This window comes from Protopterus annectens, chromosome 13.part0 (assembly GCF_019279795.1).
Source record: "Protopterus annectens isolate FY-2018-M chromosome 13.part0, PAN1.0, whole genome shotgun sequence".
NCBI lineage: Eukaryota > Metazoa > Chordata > Ceratodontiformes > Protopteridae > Protopterus > Protopterus annectens.
Genome location: NC_056747.1, coordinates 1,158,037,452 through 1,158,063,276, shown reverse-complemented (window position 1 = coordinate 1,158,063,276; position 25,825 = coordinate 1,158,037,452). Strand labels below are relative to the sequence as shown.

At 41.2% G+C, this 25,825-nt stretch overlaps 2 protein-coding genes across 2 annotated transcripts in view; one reads left to right on the top strand and one right to left on the bottom strand.

The window, feature by feature from the left end:
* Positions 1-25,825, top strand: part of MPP2 (MAGUK p55 scaffold protein 2) — a 1,397,885-nt gene that overhangs the window by 27,266 nt on the left and 1,344,794 nt on the right. The gene's annotated exons all lie outside the window — the stretch shown is intronic.
* On the bottom strand, positions 11,817-12,455 carry LOC122788030 (keratin-associated protein 4-3-like). The gene has a single exon (XM_044054951.1). The coding sequence runs from the start codon at positions 12,453-12,455 to the stop codon at positions 11,817-11,819; it is 639 nt and encodes a 212-aa protein (XP_043910886.1).

Genomic DNA, 25,825 nt, shown 5'->3' with positions numbered 1-25,825 from the left:
TTACTGGAATTTGGCAATCTTCCGGTATTGAGATGGGCCATTTAGGGGTGAGAGGGGTGAAGTTGGCACTGAATCGATCTGCCAGGATATTGGCAATATCCTTTGGATCAGTATATTTAATGCCATTCTGTTTTAGCTCAGAGCAGATCTGAGCATTGCCATTTAGATTCTTGACATAGTTATAGAATGCTTTGTGGTTGTCTTTGGAATCTTTGGCAATTTTATTTTCGTAACTAGCTTTGGAGGATTTTATGAGGCATCTCAGTTTCTTACTGAGGCTAGTAAGGGAGTTTTTGCATCCTGGGATTTTCCTCTTTTCTGCAAAAGTTTCTTCCTTTTGTTGTAAAGTTTGTTTATGGCAGGGGACCACCAGATTGGCTTCCTTTTTGGATGAGAGCATTTTGGTTCTATTTGGGATGGCACGATTCATGCATGAGTGGATGTGCTCGTACAGTGCCTTAGTGTAGGATTCAGCAGTTGAACTTTCAGTTCCCGTCTGCATGGGTGTTATGAAGTTTGTCACTTCTGACTTGAGTAGCATGAAGTTGGCTTTGGAGAAGTTTTTTATGGTGGTTTCTTTACTGTGGGGTGGGGGTGGGATGTGGATGTTAAGGGTGATTAGCTTATGGTCAGACCTGACTAACGAGGGGATGACCATAGGTATGGAGCATTGATTTCCCATGTTGGTAATGACCAGGTCTAGGATATTGGAGCCCCTGGTGGGACTATGGATTAGTTGATCCAGGGCATTGGAATTTATGAATTCCAAGAACCGTTGCGCAAAGGTGTTGGGACATAAGTAGTTTTCCCATTTAATGGCAGGGTAGTTAAAATCACCCAGTATTATGGTGCTTGGTTCTATCTTAATATTTTCCAGTATGTTTAGAAAGGTGTAGTGAAAATCTTGGGGTATGGTGGGGGATCTGTAGCAAGCTACAATTTGGATTGCAGTCTTACCTAGTGTTAGTTGCACTTGGAGAATTTCAGACACATTGTGTTGGCCAACTAGCCTGGTGGTGTGAATATCCTTGGTGAATATTGACACTCCTCCACCTTTAGTGTTTCGGTCCTGGTTTGGTGGCTGAAAAGTGTGGTAAGAGTTGTAGCCTGGTATTGCAGGGGTGCTCTCTGGAGCCTTGAACCAGGTCTCAGTTACTGCACAGATATCAATGTTCTCCATTTTTAGGAGTGCCTCGAGAGAGTGCATTTTGAGGTTTAGACTTCTAGCATTGAGTAGCATTACCTTCAGATTTTGCATGCTTGTACCTGTTACGGTGGTGGTTTTGTCCTTTGAAGTTTGCCTAAAAAAGGCACTATAGGGGTGGCAAGAGCCTTAGCCAGTAACCTGAATCCCAGGGGCGACAGGTGCAGACCATCTCTGGCAAAGCATCGTGGTCTGTCAATCATGTCATCCCAGGCAGACAGATACTGGATCCCCTTTGAATGACACCATAAGCTTAGCCAAATGTTGAAGTCAATCATTTTATCCTTATATTGTGGTATCATTCTGGGTGAAGGCAGGATGCTACTCCGGGCTAGGGTCATACCTGCCTGGGCCACATGATCAGAGAGCTCTTCCATGTCTCTTTTCATGTAGTCCAGGGAGGTACGTCTCAAGTCATTCACTCCAACATGGACAATGACAGAGTCATATTTGTACTTGTTGTGGAGTGACTTGAGTGCATGCGTTATGTGGCGGATTCTGGCGCCCGACAGGCAGCTGACTGTAATTTTCTCCTTATTCAACCTGGTGAGAGGGACATCAGTGTGCCGGACTATAGAGTCACCTATGACTAAAGTGTTAGGTACATTGTCTTGCCTTAGGGGCTGTTGCTGGGTGGCACACTGGTGTTGTGAACTATGTGACACATTGGTTGTGATTGGTGTTTGTTTGCATTTCAGCTTCAGAGGTCTTTGTTGCTTGGGCAGGTTACAGTTAAGGGCCTCTGCATATGTGGATTTAGTGTTGCTATATGTGGGTGTTGGTGGTGCGGGTTTAGAAGGGCTATGTGTTGCTTGAGATGTAGTGTGGGTGTTAACCTTCTCCTCTTGACTGTTTAGCACAATCTTGGGTGGAGAGAGCTTTGCTTCCATTTTGGCTATGTAAGTGCATCTCTCACAGGTTGTAGTGTTGGGTGGTAGGAGGAGAGGGTTGTCTGTGTACATGAGGCAATTGCTGCATTGCCCCAGTATGCCCAGATTCACCAGATGGACAGGAGAAATCACCGAAGCTGACCCTTGGACATGCTTGGTTTGGGGCTTTTTTTTTTCTTTGTAAAGTATAGGAGCTGTTTCCTTAGCAAGGTACTTTGCAATTATAGGCTGTTTAGTGCCTACTATTAATTTCTCCTTGTTAACAAGGAGAGTTCAGTGTTTGTATGAGTTTAAGGCTTCATAGTGCTTTCCAGCAGGTATTAGAGAAAGTGCTAGTCACAGGGATGCTTAAAGGAAAGATTGAAAAGAATGCACTCTGCAGTGTGCACTAGAGAAGTTAGATGTGAAAGTAGGTAACTTGAGTTTTACCTGTTTAAAAAGTTAGGGTTTAGTGGAGAGTTACTATTTTTAAAACAGCAAGATGGATTGAAAGGGGTGGTCACTTTTGTATTTTGGTACTATGAAATACTGTAGGATGGCCAATAAATTTAAATAATTGAGGGGGTGGGATTTCAAAAATGATGATTTTGTGATTACTCACATAAGCCAGTGAAAGTAGAGAGAAATGAGATATATGGTCAGATTAACATAAGAGGCGGGCAACTAGAAAGACAGTGGTATTTAACAAGACAACTTAAATGGGTGGCAGGGCGGGGAAAAATTCTGCCTGACTCAGAACAGAGAGAGCTGTGGTCTCTTTTGAAGTTTTAATATGCTGTTAAAACAGAATGCAAGCAAAACACAAAGTAAAGAAAACAAACTACAGTATTCAAAATATAGAAAGGCAATAGAGTAATACAAAAAATAACAGCAAACTAACCTTTCCTTCACGTAGAATAAGTACAAATATGACTCCGTCATTATCCATGTTGGTGTGAATGACCTGAGACATACCTCCCTGGACTGGTTTACTATCATAAAGTCAAAATTGAAAATAAAAAGTGTCTTCATGTTTGACTTTAAACATCGGAAATAAACATTTCCGTATGTCCCTAATGTCGAAAACAGCTGTGTATTGTCGAAAGTGTCGCTCGCGACATTTCCGACAATCAACAGCACTCCCACCCGTCCTGTAACTCCCTACCTAACTAGCCTAAACTCACAGTTATGCAGGGGGGCAAGCCTCCCTGCACCCCCCACACCCCCCCAACTTAATATTCCAACTCCGAGATCGCACTACAGTGAGGGAAGGGATGTATTTCCCTAACCGCACTGTACCGCGATCCCCTCACATGAGTAAACATTATAATTGCGAATGCACAGTCCGTTCACAATGATAACGTTCGCTCACATCACCTGCCGAACTATGAAGTATTCGAACATCTGTTGTTCGAATACTTCATAGCCGTGCAATTGCACATCGGCATTGTGATAGCAAACCCCCTGGACTACATGAAAAGAGACAAGGAAGAGCTCTCCGATCTTGTAGCCCAGGCAGGTATGACTCTAGCCCTGAGTAGCATTCTGCCATCACCCAGAATGATACCGCAGTACAAGGACAAAATGATTGACTTCAACAATTGGCTAAGTTTCTGGTGTCATTCTAAGGGGATCCAGTATCTGTCTGCTTGGGATGACATGGTCGACAGACCATGATGCTTTGCCACAGATGGCCTGCACCTGTCGCCCCTGGGATTCCAGATACTGGCTAAGGCTCTTGCTGCCCCTATAGTGCCTTTTTTAGGCAGGGTTCAAATAACAAATTCACCACCAGAACAGGAACAGGCAAGCAAAAACGGAGGGTAATGTTACTCAATGCTAGAAGTCTAAATCTCAAAATGCACGCAAAATGCACTCACTCGAGGCACTCCTTAAAATGGAGAACATTGATATCTGTGCAGTGACGGAGACCTGGTTCAAGGCTCCAGAGAGCACCCCTGCACTACCAGGCTATAACTCATACCACACTTTTCAGCAATGTAACCTGGACTGAAACACCAAAGGTGGAGGTGTGTCCATATTCATTAATGATATCCACACTTCCAGGCTAGTTGCTCAGCATAATGCATCTGAGGCTATCCAATTCTGGGCAAAACTTCAATCCAAATTGTAGCTTGCTACAGATCCCCCACCATGCCTCAGGATTCCTCTTTTCTTGATTACTGGAAAATAATATGGTTCAACCAAATACTCTAATAATAGGCGACTTCAACTACCCCACCATTAACTTGGAAAACTACTCGGGTACCAACTCCTTAGCTCAACGCTTTTTGGAATTAATAAACTCCAATGCCCTAGATCAACTTATCTACACCCCCACCAGGGGCAAATATCCTAGACCTAGTCATTACCAACATGAGTGGCCAGTGTTCCACACCTGAAGTCAACTCCTCATTGGTCCGATCTGACCATAAGCTTATCACCCTTGATATCCACATCCCGCCCCCACCCCCCATTGAGAAAACCACAGTAAAAAAGTTTCTCCAAAGCCAACTTCATTCTTCTTAAGACAGAAGTGGTGAACTTCATGACACCCATGCAGATGGACAATACAGTTACAACTGCTGAATCCTACACAAATGCACTCTATAAGCACTTACACAAGTGCATGATTCGTGCTATCCCAAACAGAACAAAGACACTATCCTCCAAAAAAAGGAAGCCAATCTGGTGGTCCCCTGCCATAAACAAACTGTACAACAGAAGGAAGAAACTGTTGCAAAAGAGAGTAAAATCCCATGAGTGGAGGAGCTCCCTGGTCAGCCTCAGTAAGAAGCTGAGATCCCTTATAAGATCCTCCAAAGCTAGCTACGAAAACAAAATCACAACTAAATCCAAGGACAACCACAAAGCATTCTATAGCTATGTTAAGAATCTAGATGGCAACACCCAGATCTGCTCTGAGTTACAGCACAAAGGCACGAACATTACAGGACCAACTGATATTGCCAACATCCTGGCAGATAGGTTCAGTGCTAACTTTACCCCCCTCTCACCCCCAAAGGGCCCATATCTATACAGGAAGAATGCAGAGTCCCTGTAATCACAACTACGCAGGTAAAAGCTGCACTCTTTAAAGCCAAAAACACAGCATCCATGGGACCGGACAACATCCCAGGCTGCGTTTTACACAAACTTTAGAACTAACTGGCTCCCCACTTAAGCACCTTGTTCAATAATAGCCTCACATCAGGCTTCGTGCCCACTGAATGGCACACAGCAACAGTTATCCCACTCCACAAAGGGGGACCCACCACTGATCCCAGGAACTATCGACCTATTAGCCTGACGAACCTGATCTGCAAGGCCATGGAATGTATCATCATGGAACTCGTAAACAAAGACATTGGTAACCTCCAAACTCAGGATCCCACCCAGTTCGGGTTTCTGAAAGGCAGATCATGCCTCCTGAACCTGATTGAATTCTTTGAGGCAGTCACCAAAGCCGTGGATGAGGGTAAGGTGTTTCACACAGCCTATCGTGACTTTGCCAAGGCTTTCGACACCATCCCCCATTCTGGAATTATAGCTAAACTCACTAAACTAGGTATAAATCCCTACATCACAAGATGGGTTGCCAACTGGCTCACTGAGAGAACCCACACTGTAAAAGTTGCAGACTCAAAATCTGACCTCAAAGCAGTGACAAGTGAAGTACCACAGGGTTCCATCCTGGGACCTCTCCTGTTAGATACCAAACACCGAAGGCCTCTGGCTAATGAAGTTTGTAGATGACTGCAAACTAGGAGCCATAGTCAAGTCCCCAAATGATGTGGACATCCTACAGATGGGCCTCACTGAGACAGATGCCTAGTGTCAGAGCCATGGCCTCAAGCTCAGTGCCAAAAAGTGCAGTGTCATCCCCTTTGGTAAAAACTCTGTACCCATGAACTACCACATAGGCAGAAATCTACTTAACACCGAATGCTTGATAAGAGACCTTGGGACCCAGGTGGACAGTAGTCTCTCCTTTGATAGTCACATCGCCACAGTAGTCAGGAAGTCCTTCTACGCGGCACACCTCATCATAAAAGGGTTCTCATCCAGGAAAAAAAGAGGTCATTGTTCTCCTCTGCTCGACCCTCATTAGACCCATTATAGAGTACAACGTCCCTTTTGGAATGTACCTCATAAGACATCTGCAGCAACTGGAAAGGCCACAGACAAAGAGGATTACTGGCCTCAAACAAATGCCCTACACTGACCACCTCAAAAAACTCCAGCTTTACTCCGTAGCATATCGCCTACTCCGAGGTGAACTCTGCCTAACATATAAAGCTATGTCAAACCCAGAGCTGTTGGACATGCTACACCTAAAGAAATCCCAATCCCTCCAAGCTACACACTCTAGGGACCTAAACCTGTCACCACAATAAACAGGACATGCTGGAGGGATAGATTCCTGTCCCAGAGACTTCCTATACTCTAAAACAAGATACCCATCTATGTCAAGCAAAGTTCTTCATTAGCACTCTTGAAGAAAAATCTTGATGAGTGGATGGGAAGTAGGAAATACACCCCAGGGATCACTTCTGTGTCTCTGCTCAACAGTGGCGCAGGAAAATAACTTTCTTGGGTGGCATAAGCCATGGAACCTTGTTGGCTAGGCTTACGTAGGCCCTTGGGCCGATAGCCTAGTATTTCCCTATGACCCTATGAACTTAGAAGCAGATATTACTAGTTTCTTCATTGAAAAGGGTATTATCCATTATAAAATGTAACCCCCTACAGAGCTATGATGACTGTAGTCCACTACAGAGGTGTGATGACTGAGGTTCAGCAGACCAGATACCAAGCAGTGAGCAAGTACTTAGTGCTGTAGATTTGGAGAGAGGAGTTGCCTTCAGCATCAGAAGCAAGGCTCTCCTAAAACTGAACCACTTTCCATTAATTTGGCAGTTAGTAACAGAAGTCGGGGGACAAGGTTTGTGGATAATACAGTCTGCAGAAATATGGACTCGGGAGTTTGGAAATGAGATGATTGTTTGCTGACAACTAGAGTATGGCAACAGGGAAGTAGTAATTTTCACTACAAGCAGTGTTATATAGTAATCTTTCAGCATACCACCCACAGGACGTTAAGGATCAAATAGTGTTCTGTAACAGTGAAACAGTAATCCTTCAGTGCATTAAAAGTGCCAAATAGTAAGCACTGCATTGGTGCTTCACAGCATTACATGCATGTTACTTGAATAGCATGACAGTTATTAGTAATATTTCAATGCACAAATAAAGTAGGTCAGTCCATTTCTAGTTTAAGCTATAGCAGCAGAATGAATGTCTTTACATATAGGTGAAAAGAAAATGTATTACTGAATTATGCCCTGGGATTCAAAAAGCCTGATCTCAAAATGTTTCCACATTGTGGTAAGCATTTCTGATTCAGAGATCACTCTGCTGCTCTGGTTTTAACCTTGTAGGGGTCCTTAGTTTAGGGAGTGGTCTTGCTAGGGAAGCTGCATGGTAATGTAGCACTCTGGGGAAGTGTCTAATGTTAATTTAGTCATTTATTTTCCTGAAAATGTTGACAGCTCCCGATTTTCTTGGCAAAGTGAATAATTGCTCAGTCAACTAAAATTTTATCCTAGGAGGAAAAAAAATGAGTGCCCTATTTGACAGCAGTCACTCAATGCTGGCAAGTACCGCAGAGCCATGGGGTGAAGGTGTTTCAGTGTCCGTATGTGTTTGGGCATCTGTGCGTATGTATGTATATATATATATATCTGTAGGGGCACAAACAAGGATGAATGTCTGTGCAGGTGTGTGCACACATGACTGGGTGATCACACTACAGTAGTTAGGTAAGGAATGCCAAGCCTGTGTATTTTTTTTGTGTGTGTGTGCGCATGCGCGCGTGCATGTGTGTTTGGAGCATGTATACAGGTGTGTGAGGGAGTGTTTACATGAATCAGGGCAGGCGGGCAGGGGGGCTCATCTGTGGATTTGTTCACATATGTAAGAATGTATAAATGTGTGTATGGTGGCCATGATGCATGAGCCTTCCAGGGAGAGCACTAGTGACTTCAGGTCTGTAACAACATAGTGTTTCTGTTAGAGACATGGTAATGAGCTGCTGTTGAGGTGCTTCTGTGTGGGACTGCACCATGTGTCTAAATTACAGACTGTCTAATTCACCAACCTGAGCTGGATAATTATAGTGGCTGGACAGGATCTCTATGAATCCTTCCCAAGCAATAGCTCATAGTAAATAATTCTTCATCCCAGTGGCAGTATTGGTGTATATAAGCTTTATATCAGTACTTCATACAAGTCAAGTCAGGTCTGCTCATAATAATTGTAAGAGTAAACTGAAAAACAACACAGGAACAAACTAATAAGCAAAAAAAGCACGGAGGTACACTGGCAGATGCAACTACACGTTATCGTTGAGCGCTTTCGTCAGTAATAAACCTTCAGATTTCTTCAGAAGTCTGAATGTTTATTACTGACGAAAGCACTGAACAATAAAGTGTAGTTGCATCTGCCAGTGGACCTCTGTACTTTTTTTGTAAACTGAAGTTATTTTTCTTTATTGCATAATATTGAGTCTTTAACACTGAAACATTCACCAATTTTATATTTAGTTTTGTGCTAACACTTTTTGATTCCCTGTGATCTGTTTTGTATTGGAGAGTGAATGATTAAATGAACAGGTGAAGTAATTCACAGTGACTTCCTGTGCTCTGTACATATGACAGATTAAAAAAAATGTATATAATGCATATATAACTTGTTATATATTCCTGACTAAATTCAGTGACTAAACAGTAAAGCATATTACTTGGACTGTATACAATGTATCTTTGCTTTTTGGCACTAAGTTCTTCTGCTTCTTACCTGGTGTGTGTGTGTGTGTGTGTGTGTGTGTGTGTGTGTGTGTGTGTGTGTGTACGTATACATACATATTTAGGGCCGGATTCCAAAAGAAAATTGCAGACAGAGCTGCACCCCAAAGGAAGATGTAAGTACACCAGCAGCAGATGCGATTGCATAATCTGATAAAACAAGACTAAGTAATTAACTGTGGATTCCAAAACACAACAGGTGTGCAGAATGTAATTTAAATGCGACACAGTACTTTACCAACTACTTTCTGAAAACGATCAGTGGAGGCCATATGTGCTGAATTTTAATGTGGCTATATTCTGCAGCTTTGTAGGGAATCCTGCAGATTCCACAAATATAACTTGAAAAAAATGCAACTAGCATTTAATGTACTACAGCAGGCTGGGGTACTGGAAGCCATAATAGAGGATGATCTATAAAGGTGACTAGCAAAATGCCAATCCAGAGCACAGTTAAGCCAGCTCTATGAATAGAAAATAATATATACAGATTAGACAGAGAGCTGGTGCAGAATGTGTGCACCACACATGTACACTTGTAGCATGTGGGGTAATCCAGTGCCAGTAGAAACAAAAGTGTGCCTGAGTCTAGGTTTACTGGCCACTGGGATGTTTCAGCAACATGAGAGATGCTGCAGGAGTGTCCCAGATAGATGCCAGTTGCATTCTCACTCAGTTCCTGGCATCCATGCACATCAAGGTGGATGAATATATCGACTTTCCAACAACAGTCATGGAGCTCTCAAAGTTCATGTAGCAGTTCTATGCCATAGCCAACTTCCTCTGTGTCCTTGGTGCAACAGACTGCACCCACATTTTAATCAAAACACCATTTGTACTTGATGCTGCATGATACATCAATAGAAATGGGTTCCATCACTCAGTTGTCAGGTAGTGTGCTCTGCAGATGGCCTCATTACTTACATCACGGCACTCTACCCCAATAATGTGCAGAATGTAACAATATGGAGGGAAAGTGCCCTGGGGTCTGCTTTCCAACATGGTGAAATTCTGGAGTGGCTCCACGAAGTATGTGACCACTGCCATATCGTAAGCAGTAGCCAGACATTGCCAAACGAAGCAAGGTGATCAAATATTCCTTCTACCACTGCCATATCGTAAGCAGTAGCCAGACATTGCCAAACGAAGCAAGGTGATCAAATATTCCTTCTTACCTCCTGAAAACAGGTGACTGTGTTTATTTACTGGAGCCATGGCTAATAACCCCATACACAGCCTCATCAATCCCTGCAGAGGATGTCTACAACAGAGCACAAACCACAACACAAAATGCCATTGAATGTGTGTTTGGCATGCTGAAAGCAAGATTCTGATGTATGGGGTCATTTGGGGGTGCACCACAATACACACCAGAAAAGGCAGCACAGATAGTCACCATGTGTGCCATGCTTCATAATATGATAATGTCAAAACATAGTGGCCTGCCAGATGCAGTTGTGGATGATCTACCTCAAGAACCCCAGATGTCTGATGTTGAGCTACTTGACCTGTCATAGGATGATCAGCAGGCCACAAGGGTGGGAAGAAATATGCGTGGACAATGGAGGATGTGACCATATTACCAAGTTCAGGCAACATGGCAGTGTCTAACATGGGTCTCTGTTTAACCATCGAATAAAATTTCCATCGAATGGCTAAACATTGAACCGTAACCATCGAACATTCATTCAGCGAATGTTCATTTTTCACCAGGGAAAGTAAGTAGTTAGCCAAGACTTTCCCATGTCAGAAGATGCATGTCAAACTTTCCCAGGTGGGGGGGGGGGGATGAAGACTCCCCCAACTATATATATATATATATATATATATATATATATATATACCAACTCTAAGACTGCATTAAACTGGGGAAAAGGACAGACGAGGAAGTGCTGGCCAACCAGTTACTTTCCCATTCACTGAAATTAACACTCGCTGAATGAACATTCAATGGTTAGGGTTTGACGTTTAGCCATTTGATGGAAATGTTATTCAATGGTTAAACATAGACCCATCTGACACACAACACTGAGTCATGACAAGCCACACACATACAAATATATACAGACTAAACAGTGATGTTCATGTGTTGCCCCAAAATGTCAGCACAGGAGCATGGCTGATTGAAAGACACCATTAGTTCTACACATTGAGACACATAAACAACAGAAGCCTATGATATACCTGCAAGAACATATACACAGCACTCCGCAAGGAACCCATCCAAGAACATATACACAGCACTCAGCAAGGAACCCATCCAAGAACATAATACACAGCACTCAGCAAGGAACCCATCCAAGAACATATACACAGCACTCAGCAAGGAACCCATCCAAGAACATATACACAGCACTCAGCAAGGAACCCGTCTGATACACAGCACTCGGCAAGGAACCCATTCAAGAACATATACACAGCACTCAGCAAGGAACACATCCAAGAACATATACACAGCCCTCAGCAAGGAACCCATCCAAGAACATATACACAGCACTCAGCAAGGAACCCATCCAAGAACATATACACAGAACTCAGCAAGGAACCCATCCAAGAACATATACACAGCACTCAGCAAGGAACCCATCCAAGAACATATACACATCACTCAGCAAGAAACCCATCCAAGAACATATACACAGCACTCAGCAAGGAACCCATCCAAAAACACATACACAGCATTCAGCAAGGAACCCATCTGATACACAGCACTCAGCAAGAAATCCATCTGATACACAGCACTCAGCAAGGAACCCGTCTGATACACAGCACTCGGCAAAGAACCCGTCTAATACACAACACTTAGCAAGGAACCCGTCTGATGCACAACACTCGGCAAGGAACCCAACTGATACACAGCACTCAGCAAGGAACTCATCACTCAGCAATGAACCCATCTGATACACAGTACCCAGCAATGAACCCATCTGATACACAGTACCCAGCAAGGAACCCATCTGATACACAGCACTCGGCAAGAAACCCGTCTGCTGCACAGCACTCGGCAAGGAACCCGTCTGCTACACAGCACTCGGCAAGGAACCCATCTGCTACACAGCACTCTGCAAGGAACCCGTCTGCTACAAAGCACTCGGCAAGGAACCCGTCTGCTACACAGCACTCGGCAAGGAACCTGTCTGCTACACAGCACTCGGCAAGGAACCCGTCTGCTACACAGCACTCGGCATGGAACCTGTCTGCTACACAGCACTCGGCATGGAACCCGTCTGCTACACAGCACTCGGCAAGGAACCCGTCTGCTACACAGCACTCGGCAAGGAACCCGTCTGCTACACAGCACTCGGCAAGGAACCCGTCTGCTACAGAGCACTCGGCAAGGAACCCGTCTGCTACACAGCACTCGGCAAGGAACCCGTCTGCTACACAGCACTCGGCAAGGAACCTGTCTGCTACACAGCACTTGGCAAGGAACCCATCACTCAGCAATGAACCCATCTGATACACAGCCCTCAGCAAGGAACCCATCTGATATACAGCACTCAGCAAGGAACCCATATGGATGTATAGAGAGGAAACATCATCACAGGAAGGTACATCACCAGAGAGGACCACACAGGCAAATGTGTGGCATGCATAAGGTGTGCCCAGCAGAAGGTGCCATAGTGCAGGTATGATAATATCTTACAGATAACTAGCATGGGAAGGTAGAAATAAAATACCCAGTACCACAAAAATCTTGGTCCATGCAGTGTATGGGAATTTATCAGGGCAAACATAATCAAAAAGCAGGGGCTGTATACTAACATTGATGCATCACACATTGCATTGTATGATGTGTAACAGTGTGGTACAATACAGTAAATGGCATACAGGGCAATACCTGTGTCTGTGGGAATGGCAGACAAGCAATCAATGCTGAGTGAATAAGATAACATGCTGTTAATCATGTAAATATGTGTTATAAGCCAACTAGAAAGAGATGCAAACATAGAAGCATGGTGATTGTCACATAAAGCATTGCTGTTGTCAATATCTGTAGTAACATATACTAATGATAAAATATGTTCTTTCTGTCACAGCTTAGAATCTAGTCACCTATGTAAGAAAAATGATCAGAAAAACCCTGTGACATCAGACATTTAGAAAACTACCTACAGAGTGATTAGTCAATTATTAATGTAATTTGTGTTGGGGTTGTATAAATTCTGTAAGTGTGTATTGTTAGTGAACATACTTCTATTAACGCTTCCTGGAATACATGTTTGACAAGACTGATCGTGGTTGCACTGGCATCATTACTTATGTCTGCCTTGTGCTGAGGTATGCCTTGCAGACTTGAACATACTTGCATATTACTTGGTTATCTGCACTTCTTACTTGGAGCTCAGCAGATGCTCAGAGTTTTGTGAACTTTGTGGAATCTGACCCATAATATGTCTTTTGTACCACTGCTGCCAGGTTATTTATGTTATGTTGGTTTGAACGTTACACTTCTGTTGAGTAATTGGGTAACGATTTAAGGGCATTAAAATTATACCTTGCTGAAAGAAAAGTTTGCCCTATTGCAACTTTTTTTTTTCTTATATTATTCTGAACTACAGGCTTGTGTGTGTGTGTGTGTATATATGTATATATATATATATATATATATATATATATATATATATATATATATATATATTTATTCTCTTCTAGGACCATTTTATTTTACATGGACTCCTTAACAAGTATGACCTTGGTAACTTTATGACGTTCTTGAACTTTTGTACGTAAAATATGTGTAAGTATATATGGATGTGCTACATGTGTCTGGCAAGTCTATTGTAATATGACTGAAAAAATGCTTTTCCCCTCTGAAGCTTACTTTTTCCTGCTAATTTTTCTCCTAATTATATTTGTAATGTGAAACACTGGGAAATAATTGTGCTACTTGTATTTGGAAGGTACACAAGTATGGATGTATGAAAAAATTAAAGATAATCATCCCAAAAATATAAAAAAGTTATCTGAAAATCAGTTCGCTCTCAGTCGCCAGATACTTCGTCCCCCTAAGAAATAAAGTTTGCTCTAAAAGTAACTCCATGCAGTAGCAGTTCTTTTGTAATGCACAGGGAGTCTGGCATCACTTCATGCTAGTTAGATCTGTACATAGTATCTTCAGAGTACTTGATAGCATTATTTTGCTGTTAACCATTGACTGTTTATGCATCAAAATCTTGATTCAGTGAAGGCATTCTATGACATATATAATCTGTGTGGTGAACAAGTAAACAAAAAGAAAAGAAAAATGTTTCTTTCTGCAAAATAAAACTCAGTTAAAACAAAGTAGATGCACTTCTTTTGAAAATGCAGTTCAGCTCAAATGCAGCATTTGTTGAGAGTCAGATACTACATTCCCACGGGTTCTGATTGGTTGATGATCACTTTGGTCGACAGGTGGAATTGCAATGTTTTTTGGTCATACATCCAGTTTATTGAATGGACATTTTTTGGGGGGTGTGTTTCATCGAAACAGGTAAGTGGGATGTAGTGTGTGTGTGTGTGTGTGTGTGTGTGTGTGTGTGTGTGTGTGTGTTGGTTATGGTTAGGTAAGGGGATATATTGCTTCTGTGATTGTGAGTGCTTAGGGTTAGGTTAGAGGATAGACTGTGTGTGTGTTTATGTATACTTACAAGCTGAGTGTCCAAACTGTCTTGTGTAGTGATACTGGTAGTGTTATGGGAAAGGTATTTTAAATTTAACATGCAGGTTAGGTTTAGGGACAGGGTTAGTTTAGCATGCATTGCTACTGTTTTAATTGCTTTTCTGCACCCCCCACCCCCCAAAAAAAGAAAAAAAGTTCTAAGCTTGTTTCCTGCCTTTCCTATAATAAGTTTAGTCCAGATACAGATTTGCTGTATCCAGGACTGTTTTGTAAGTTTCTGAGCCCCCCCCCCAGACCTTTCTGTGTTGTAGGGAAGCCTTCTAGCTTATCAGTGGCAGTGGTAAGCACTAGGTAGCCTATCTACCACAAGAGGTGTGGTTTCTGGTCTAGAAATTGCAGTTTATTGGCCGTTTGGACATTTTTTCCATCCCTTTCAACTTTCTGATCTAAAAGCCCATGTTTGCACACCGTGTAGCAGCGCTCAGCTGAGATAAACTATTAAAGGTGCCAGAAAGTCTGGTCTTTAATTTTCCCCCTAGAACGTGCTTATTCTTTTTCTTCTAACACTTCAATTAGCTTAATCGACTAGCACTTTAATAGGCTTTTGTAGCATTTCTTGTAGCACACTTGGGTGCTATCAGCACTAGCTGTTCCTACACAGAAACAGCACCAGTACTTATTAGTTATGACCACCCCTCCTGGTATGATTGTAGGGCAATTTCCTGTGCTTTCTCCTGCTAACCTGGTGCACTCGGGCATTCTGAGACAGTCTGGCAACTGTCTGTGTACTTTAGACAGTCTGGCAACTGTCTAATGTACACAGACAACCTTTTTACCACCCAGCACTCATACCTGTGAGAGATGCACTTGTATCACCAAAGTGGAAGCAGTGCATGTGCCAGCCAAGACCGGACTAGCTGGTCAAGAGGAGGTCAACACCAGCACCTCACTACATAGAGGCCCTCTAAAACACCAACCCTCACAACCTACACATTGAAACACAAACCATACACCCACCTTCACGAAGGATCTTAATAAAAATTTACTCAAACAACAGAGACCCCGAGAAAGAAACACATTCAACCACCACAAAACAACACCAACCCCAGAACACATAGCTCACCACCACAGTTTGACCCTCAACCCAAGCCCTTAAGGCAAAACACTTTGCCCAATGTACTAATCATAGGAGATTCAATTGTGAAAGCACACTGATGTCCCACTCACTAGGTTGAACAAGGAGAATGTGACAGTCAGTTGTATCAGGTGCCAGGATCCACCACATAACACACGTGCTCAGGTCACTCCACAACAAGTACAAATATGACTCAGTCATTGTCCATGTGGGTGTGAATGACCTATGACATATCTCTCTGGTCTACATGAAAAGAGATGTGATGGAACTCTTGGATTATGTGGCCCAGGCAGGTGTGACCATAGCCCTGAGCAGTATTCTACCATCACCCAGAATGATACCACAGTATGAGCAGAAAATTATTGACTTCAACAATTGGCTAAGTTTCTGGTGTCATTCTAAGGGGATCCAGTATCTGTTTGCCTGGGATGACATGATGAACCAACCTTGATGCTTTGCCAGAGACTGCCTGCATCTGTCACCCCTGGGAATTCGGGTACTGACTATGGCTCTTGCCACCCCTATAGTGCCTTTTTTTTTTGGCAGTGTTCCAAAGACCAAAATTCCACTGTAACAGCTACAAACAAGTGCAATCTGAGGATTATGCTGCTCAATGCTAGAAGTCTAAAATCTCAAGATCCACTCGCTCAAAGCTCTCTTTAAAATGGAGAATGTCAACATCTGTGCTGTAACAGAGACCTGGTTTAAAGAGGCAGAAAGCATCCCAGGCTACAACTCGTTCTATACCTTTCGGCCACAGAATATGGATGGAGTCTCGAAAGGTGGTGGTGCCTCCATATTCTTAAAGGATACGCACACCTCTAGACTGACTGGTAGCCCAGCATAATGTATCCGAGATATTTCAGGTAAAACTAACACTGGGTAAGACGTCAATATGAGTCATAGCCTGTTGCAGAACCCCAAACATGTCCCTAGACTCTCACTCCAAGTTCCTAAGCACCCTGGAATCTATCAAGGTCCAACCCAATACTCTCATACTGGGTGACTTCAACTACCCTTCCATCAACTGGGAAAACTATTTAAGTACCAATGTGCAGGTCCAGCACTTCCTGGAATTTATCAGTTCCAATGTCCTGGACCAGCTTATTCTGACCCCCACTAGAGGAAGCAACATCCTCGACCTGGTTATCACCAATATGGGAGACCATTGCTCCACACCTGTAGTCCATTCCTCCCTGGTTAAATCTGACCACAAACTGATCACCATGGAAATCTCCATCTCACCTACACCCCCCCCCCCACTAAGGTGACCACCCTAAAAAACTTCTCTAAAGCTGACTTTGGCCTCCTAAAAACAGAGGTGGCTAACTTCTCGGCACTCATGCCAATGGAAAATAGCTGTATGACTGCCAAATCATGCACCAATGCACTGTACGAGCATGTACACAAATGCATGGAGCTTGTCATACCAAATAGAACTAAGACGCTCTCCTCCAAGAAAGGAAGCCAATTTGGTGGTCCCCAGCCATCAATAAACTCTACAACAGAAGAAACACACTGTTTCAGAAAAAATTTAAGTCACAAGACTGAACAACCTCCCTTAGCAGTCTCAACAAAAAGCTGAGATCCCTTATCAAATCCTCTAAAGCCAGCTATGAAGGCAAAATTGTGGCGGACACCAAAAATAACCACAAAGCCTTCTATAGCTATATCAAAAACCTCAAAGGCAATACCCAGATTTGTTTTGAGTTATTGCACAATGGCACCTCCTATACTGACCTCCAAAAGAGCTAGCAAGTATGACTGGTGTACGGCATACCCAAACTGATAACCAAAAAGAAAAAGCCAGCACTCAGAGGCAAACAATGTTTATTCCATTCCCTTCTTCTCAGACCGGTTTCGGTATCAAACCTTCTTCAGTGATAAAACATTCATAATTCAGGAACAGTTTTTATACATATTGTATATCCCCAATTATGACATCACTTCCCCCATTTATCTATTTAAGCCTCCAAATGCATATAAATCATTAAGCAAAATAAACATTATAGCTGTAATGTCAAATGTTTTAGCCAAACTTCCATTAATATCATATAGTTGCTTATAAAGTTATCAATAAGAGTCCTTAATGATATGCTATGATGTTCTTTTTATTAAGTCCTGGATGAAATAGGGCGCCCAACTTAATAATCCATTTTCTTTCCTTTTGAGTTAGTATAGTATGCCAACCTTGTTTTGTTGATCTGTTTCCCTTTACATGGTCAATAATAACATCTAAAAGAGGTAGTTTTGTGTAACTGACAATGTCTATACAATGCATTGGTCATTTTTTTATGACGTAAATCACTCAGATGTTCTGAAATGCGACTCCTTAATTGCCTGGAGGTCTGCCCTAAATAAAAGGCAGAACATTGGCAAGTAGCCAAATAGACTACCCAATCAGAGCTGCAATTTCCAAAAAATGAAATGCCAAAAATTTGGCCAGTATTTTTACTACTAAAAGATGAAGTTTTAAACATATGTTTACACAAACTGCAATGTCCACAAGGATGTCACCAGCTGAGAATCGAACCGAAGAACCTCTTGCTGTGAGGCGACAACGCTACCACTGCACCACTGCGCCGTCCAGTATTATACTAATACCATCCACTCCTCACTTTCCTACCTTGCCATCTCCTCCCAGCTCTAAAATTGCACACCTATTGCATACTTCCACTTCAAACATGTAGTTGTCAGCAATACCACTAACCACTTCAGCAAACACCTTCACATACTCTCCAAATTATCACACAAACGTGCATGTATATTATCACAGATTCTCAGTAGTGGTGATGTACACCCCAGTCCTGGGCCACATACTGCACAACATACCATCATGGCTAGCATTCCACCCCTTCCTCATATTAAGACTACAGACCATGTCATTCTTAATATGAACCTTAGAGGCCTAGTTAACAAAATCACAGACTTTCATGCAGTCATTATCATGCAGGCATTCTTATAGCAACCGAAACTTGGCTAAAACCCCATATAAGAGATCCAGACATACTCCCACAAGGTTATAGCATACACAAGTTAGACAGTATCAGGAAGAAGGGTGGTGCTGTTGCAGTCTTCTACAAAGATAACCTATGTAAGCATAGACTACCTATCCATCAAACACGCTTATGATAACTTTGAAGTCCTAGTAACATGGCTCAGAATCAACCCAAAGAAAAATATCACCATAGTAGCCACTTGCATACCTCCCAACAATACTCCCACTGCCATTGAAGAACTCATAGCCTGGACAGCTTCAGCCTAACCCATGAAACCATTATCACAGGCAACTTTAACTTAGACCGGAACACTTGCACTGGTGATAATGCCTCCACCTTCATAAATCACATGGTTTCTCCCAAAGAATCCAGTTTCCCACTCAAGTAGATAAACACATCAAAAGGAAATCTATCTTAGACTGGTCACTTATTAACAGTACCACCCACAACTATCTCTCTGGATGCCTTCCAGATAATTTGTGACCATAGATCTACCTACTTAATCCATCATCAGCTCAACCACCCAGAACCATAATTTACAAAGATGTAAGAAATACCAAAAACTTCTCCAATGAAGCATTCTTAGACATGCTCAATAAATGCAACTGGACACCACTCCATCATCTCCAACTGGACCTGGCCATAACATACTTCAATGACACATTTCTAGCTATTCTCAATAACTTAGCACCATCTCATACATGTATTAAAAATAAGAGATTGCCCTGGATATCAAAAGAAACCATTACACTTCAAAAACTAGGGGACAAAACCTGGTTTCAATACCAGAAAACAAAAGACAGTAAAACTCTGCTAGCATACCAGCAGCTCCTCAATCAAACAAAAAAAAAACTCAAACTAGACAAAAAAACATATTATACATCTATGCAAAACAAATATGAAAACAATCCCAAAAAGTTCTGGCAAGTAATTAACTCACCCCAGAACCAACAACCAATAACCAAAGCGTGAGTATTGCCTCACAAATCAACACCTACTTTATAAATACCATCTTCTCCTTACTTACATGGAACAATTCCACCCTACCATCTCTTCCACCTAATGTGGAAAATAACTCTTTTGACCTCAAACCTGTCGCAACTAACACCATAAGAACAATGCTGAAAAAACTGAAACCTCCTTCCTTAACAGCTGACCAATTTCGCAATGAGTACCTCAAACTTTCAGCTGATGCCATAGCTCTTCCTATCTCCACTCTGGTAAATAGGTCTATAGCAGGACCGTATGTCCCAAAATTATGGAAAATTTCCTATACCACCCCTCTGCGTAAAGGAGGAACATCAACAGAATTAAACAATTACAGACCCATAGTTATCCTTTCTCGCTGTGTCAAAATTCTGGAAAAATGTATCCACACTCAATTACTACAATACCTGTTTTCTCACAATATTATGTCTCCCTCCCAACATGGTTTCAGACTGAAACACAGCATCACCACAGCCCTAATTAATTTCTCTAACACCATCAACCAACTGAGAAATTCAGACTAGCAAATAGCATCAATCTTCCTAGACATGTCAAAAGCATTCAAAACTGTCTCCCATCAGAAAATCCTTAGTACTGAAACCTATCGAAGACTTTCCTCTCCTGGTTCCTAAGCTATCTTTCTGACAGACAACAAGCGGTATGATGGAAATCCAAACTCTCACCACTTCTGCCTGTCTATGTCAGAGTCCATACAAGGGTCCATACTAGGACCCCTTCTTTTTACCATCTTCTCGAATCTAGCCTCATCCACAACACATGCTAAAGAAGCTAAAAGAAGAACTATTCAACTTTAATGTGCTCAGCAAATACCTTACCAGACCTCCAAATTGTAGCCCAGCAAGCTTTTAATGATATAGAAACATATCTAAATAAATCACAACTAATCCTCAACCCCAAAATGACACAGTTAATGTTATTCACCAGTAGCAAACAATCACTGACCACACCTCCTTTCACCATTCTCTCAGCAAACAACACAGTCATCCAACCACTTGAGCATACAAAACTCCTTGGTGTGACAATTGACAACAAACTCAGATTTGACCAACACATAGCCACCACAATTAAGAAAGTTCACATCAGACTTGGCTCATTGTACAGAAGGAAGCCATTCCTCACTGACAAAACCAGACTAGCCATATCCAGAACCTTCCTCCTCTCTACGCTCCTGTATGCTTTCCCCCTCTTTACCGACTTAAAAAAAAATCAGACTTAACCACATTGGAAACTTGCTGCAACAAAATAGCCCGCTTCACAGTCAACCTTCCCCACCAAGCCCACCATTATATTGTTCTACATAAATTAAATTGGCTTGAGCTACCAAACCTTCTCCATCTCTATCAACTTAAATTCACACATATCATCTTCCATCCTGACAGTTGCCCATCCCCCAAGGAGCTTGGTGTTCCCTACTCATGCCCACTAAGTCTAAGATCTGCAGACAGAAACTTTCTCACAGTAAAGAAAGCTAACAATTGTCACGGTAAAGCCCTATTCTCAAATCAAATAGCCAAATTATGGAACTTCCTACCCCACACCCTCCAAAACACATTGGAATTTACCAGTTTCAAACTGCTACCATTTGAACATCTATCCTAGAACTGGCATTGATCCTACGCCAAACCTGACTGACAAGATATCTATAGCTCTCAACACACTGTCCACTCCTTACCTCATTTTCTCCCTCTCCTCAGTGTCCTCAGTGTTTATTACTACTCAAAAAAATATATATATTATATTAAGGAAATCTCATTTGTTCATAACTATTATTTAATATGTACACAGTACTAATTTTATTTTTCTCACAGTGATCTTCAGTGAAATGATTGTGTTTTTCTTTTTGAGCCTGTATCTACTAGAAAACTGCATTGAATACTACTTTGTATAGACTAACTAGATGATGTGTGTTCTGCAGCTTACTGTATGTATACTATTGTACTATCTAATTTTTATATTTTGCTCATGTTTCTGTGGAACTTTTCTCCCTGGGCCTCCGCTGAAAATGGGCTTCTGGCCCAGTCGAACTTTCCCAGTAAATAAAATAAATACTTAGGGAAGATGGAGCATTGATGAGAGAGTACTAAAAATGGTCAAAATAGAATCTAGTGAAGTATGATTGGACTAAGAAAAAGATAAAACAAATCGAACATTAAAAGGAAGTTGTTTGAATGGGCAGTCCCCTTCTGCATGCTCTCTATGAGGTGGCTGTAGCCCAGCCTGTACTATTTTATATTCTAACTTATAAGTCACAGTAGCTCATGGCAAGGGTGAATATCCCTCTACCCCAAGGTACAGTGATAACAGAGTTAGAATATGACAGGAAAGGAGGTGTAGCCCCCTCATGGGGGAGGTGCAAGTACTTCTACAAATGGAAAAGAAAAAAAAAAGAAATAAAACAGTTTGTTACTGTAAATGTATCCATAATTTGGTTTCTTCAAGACATGTTTAGTCTGATGCTTTTCAACCACTTTTTGTAGTGTGTGTGTGTATGTGACTCTCACAGCAAGTGGCTCCGCAGTTCAGTTGTTGACCACAGTGCCTCCAGTGCAGAGTTTGCATGTCCTTCATGCATCTGTGTGGGTTTTCCCTGGATGCTTCAGTTTCCTTTCACCTTCCAAAGACAGGAGAATCTGTCTCCTCCAATTTGCCTGTAAATGCACATGTACTTTTTTTGTGTGTGTGTGTGTGTGTGTGTGTGTGTGTGTGTGTGTGTGCACGTGAGAAAGGGAGAGAGAGGTTGCATTCTAAGGTAGACTGGTACCTGTGTAAGAAAGCGTTTGAAAGCACATCGCTGCCAAGATAGGCTTTGCTGTCCTCACAGGCCTCTAAAAGATAAAGCAGTTTAATTGTTGGAAAATTGGTGTTTGTGTGTGTGTGTATGTATGTACATAAATATGTATGTGTATACATACAAGTATGTGTGTGTATCATATATAATATATACACGTGTGTGTGTGTGTCCTTCCATACAGGTGTGTATTTATGCCTGAAAATCGGGGTGAGGTTACTGATCACAAATGGCAGCTTTCTGGCATGACATATAAGAGCAAGAAGCAAAACATGGAACCTGACATAAATGTACAATGAAGACGTAGGTAGTGAAAACAGAAGAGAGGGACAGAGCCAGCACTGTTAATACCTTGTTTTTATCTACAGGTGTGCATTTGCAGACACAAGGGATGGTTTGGCTTAATAGTTAAGGTCTTCACTTCACAGGCACAATATACAGGGTTTGTTTTTGACTGTGTGTTAGAGAAACTAAGCTAAAGATGCCACTCTGCAAAGATAAAATAATCTTTTATTTTTAGAATATTTAGATGCATATCTCCCTCATTGTTTAGATTCATTCAGCCTGTGTATTAAATGTTGTATTCGGCCAGTGTATTAAAATGGTGTATTAGATATTTATTTTAACCTGTTAGGAATATTGGTCCTTTTCCTTTTGCTATCTAGGCTTGTAATAACAAACATCAAGGAACATTATAAAGCTGAGTTCAACCTGCATGCTTGCAATTCTAGACATTATTAAACTGTGATAAATAGTAATATGATTGACAAAATATTGACAGCTACTGTCAGATCATGAACTGCAGAGTTAAGGGTTTTGTCAATACAGATTAGAACTAGCTGTTAACAAGCCATCCATTAAAATGGGTAGGTGTCACTTAAATAGCATATGTCACTTAAATAGCATAAGGATTATTTTATTGTGCCTTTCAAGGACATTCTTACTCTCGTATACAAGATGTATTCTGTGTGATTATTTCTGATCTGATATGCTGTATTATTGAAACATGTGTGTGTGTGTGTATATATATATATATATATATATATATATATATATATATATATATATATATATATATATATATAAAATGTGTGTGTTTTTTTGTTTTTTTTTTACTGGAAAATTATTTCCAGAACAGTTTTCCCTAGGACTCAGCTGACAAGGGGAATTCTGCTCAGCCAATCCATCCTAGTTAAATTTAAATTAAATAAACTTGTGTGACGGTGGCTTTAGCTGTGTTTATGTATGCGTGTGTCTGTGTATGTATATTTATATCTATATAATGTATATACAGGTACTTTACAGTCGAGAGACTTCTTGTCGGTCCAGTGGCAGTGATAGCTGCACAGAACGTGGGGGGGGGTCCTGTGTACAATTCCCAAACAAAGGTCAGGTTTTTCCTTTCCTGTTGAGTTGTTTGCATTAAACAAAGATTAGTCTCAGTAGTAACATTAGTTGCCATTTTTAGTTGCATTAAAGCGTACCATTATTAAAGTGTATCATTCAGGCCAGGTGTGTTATGCTGTTAGTCTAAACATTTTATTCAAACCACTATAATGAAAATATCTCAAAGGTATTTTCCTCCAAATAGGAGATAGGATGGTGTATGCAGAAATAAAGAGCTGCAATAACTGGAAGAAGAAACCTACTGGCATATCTTGACTCTGCCTTTCCCAGGGGGCCCCTCGTCTCTTTTTTAGGCCATAAAAACAAAATGAAAAAAAGGAGAAAGTATTGTTTAGATGTGCCCAAGAAATAGTGAACAAGTGTATTATGGTTTCAGATTTTAAGGTGCTACTGATCTCTGGGCTCATTAGGGGTATAAAGCTATTGTTTCACAATATCTCATTTGGTTTAGAAAAGTCATATTTGTTTTGTGCAGTATTAAGTTTTGTTTGGCACACATGCTAGTTCTTGTTTTGAAAAAAACACACTTGCTGTTAGTAGTTATCTTGTAATGTAGAAAGTGTATTGATTGACAGTTTGGTGAGTCATGGCTGTTTTTCTCTAATTATTCCTCAGAAGGCCGTACAACAGTCCTACATGTCATTTACAAAAACTGTCTTTCACGTCAATTACAGACTGCTGATTAAATGTTTTTCAGTTTGGTAGTTGCAATACTAAGGTTTAGTTTGTTATAATGGCTACATGTACTCTCTATGTATTTCTTGAAGACTAATTAAATTCAGGAAGCTTCATTTTTTCACATCACTATCATGACATACAAATAATTTTGATCTAAAAAAACACATTTTCTGTTTTATAAGCAGGTGCATTGTGGCAACTATAAGAGTTTTTATTGTCTTCTAAGAAATTTTATTCCTTATCTGCTGAAGATCTCAACTTCTTACTGGCGAATTTGCATTGTGAATGATGTATTTTTATTTCAAATGTCCCCAGTTGCTCAGGAAAAAAAATTGCATCCTCCCCATTTCTTAGTATAAAGATGTTAGATTCCTTATTTGAATGATTTTTCACATCGGGTATTAGCATCATAAAAGTGTGTCCAGTACAACTGAAAATTGATGGTAGAGAGCAGTGTTCCTTGAGTAGCATATGAATGTTTTTTCATTTGCCTTTGATTCTCACCCAGTTGATGAAATCAATAACGTAGATTTTTTTTTTTGTTTCTTTCCTGGTTAATGTCCATCTGCTTGGTATATACTGCTTTGTGGTGCAAAATGGAATTTGGGAAGTCCATTCATTGGGATTTCTTTCCTCAGATAAGAAATTCATTCCGAATGTCCCACTGGGACCTTCTCTGCATATGACAGTGGATTGTATTGCTAATTAAAGAAAGGGCATTATTGATGCAGTATTTAACGATGAGCTTTAGTCCATAACCTAGAAAAGAATAGCCTTAATACTTCCCACCCTAACTCCTGTCCCCATAAACACAGAAAGAAAAATGTGTTTTGGGTTAGTGTGATGTCTGGCAAATTCGTGGTCTAGATAGCCACTGTGCACTTAAAGAAACTAATCTATTATTCAAGAAAGCTACAGCATTTTTACTGAGAACATGTGAAGGAGATGTCATACCTCTTTTCTCTAAAAGTTGAAGGACTATGAGATAGTGACAAGGGGCTACACGAATGGCTTCTTTGTAGCTCATCTTATGTCTCTGCCACTTTTTTATCTTGTTGGACCGTTGAATAATAAAACAAGTTGACTGAATTTTGGTTTACTAAAACCAGGATGCCACACTGCTGTAGCTGAAAATGGGATGAACTATTGTTTTGAATACTTCCAAAACAAAAAAAATTTGAGTTTGCACCCTACACCCCTTTAACTATATGTGCCAGTTATAAATACAAGAACATACAGGGCAAGCAATCATGGGGACCATAAGAT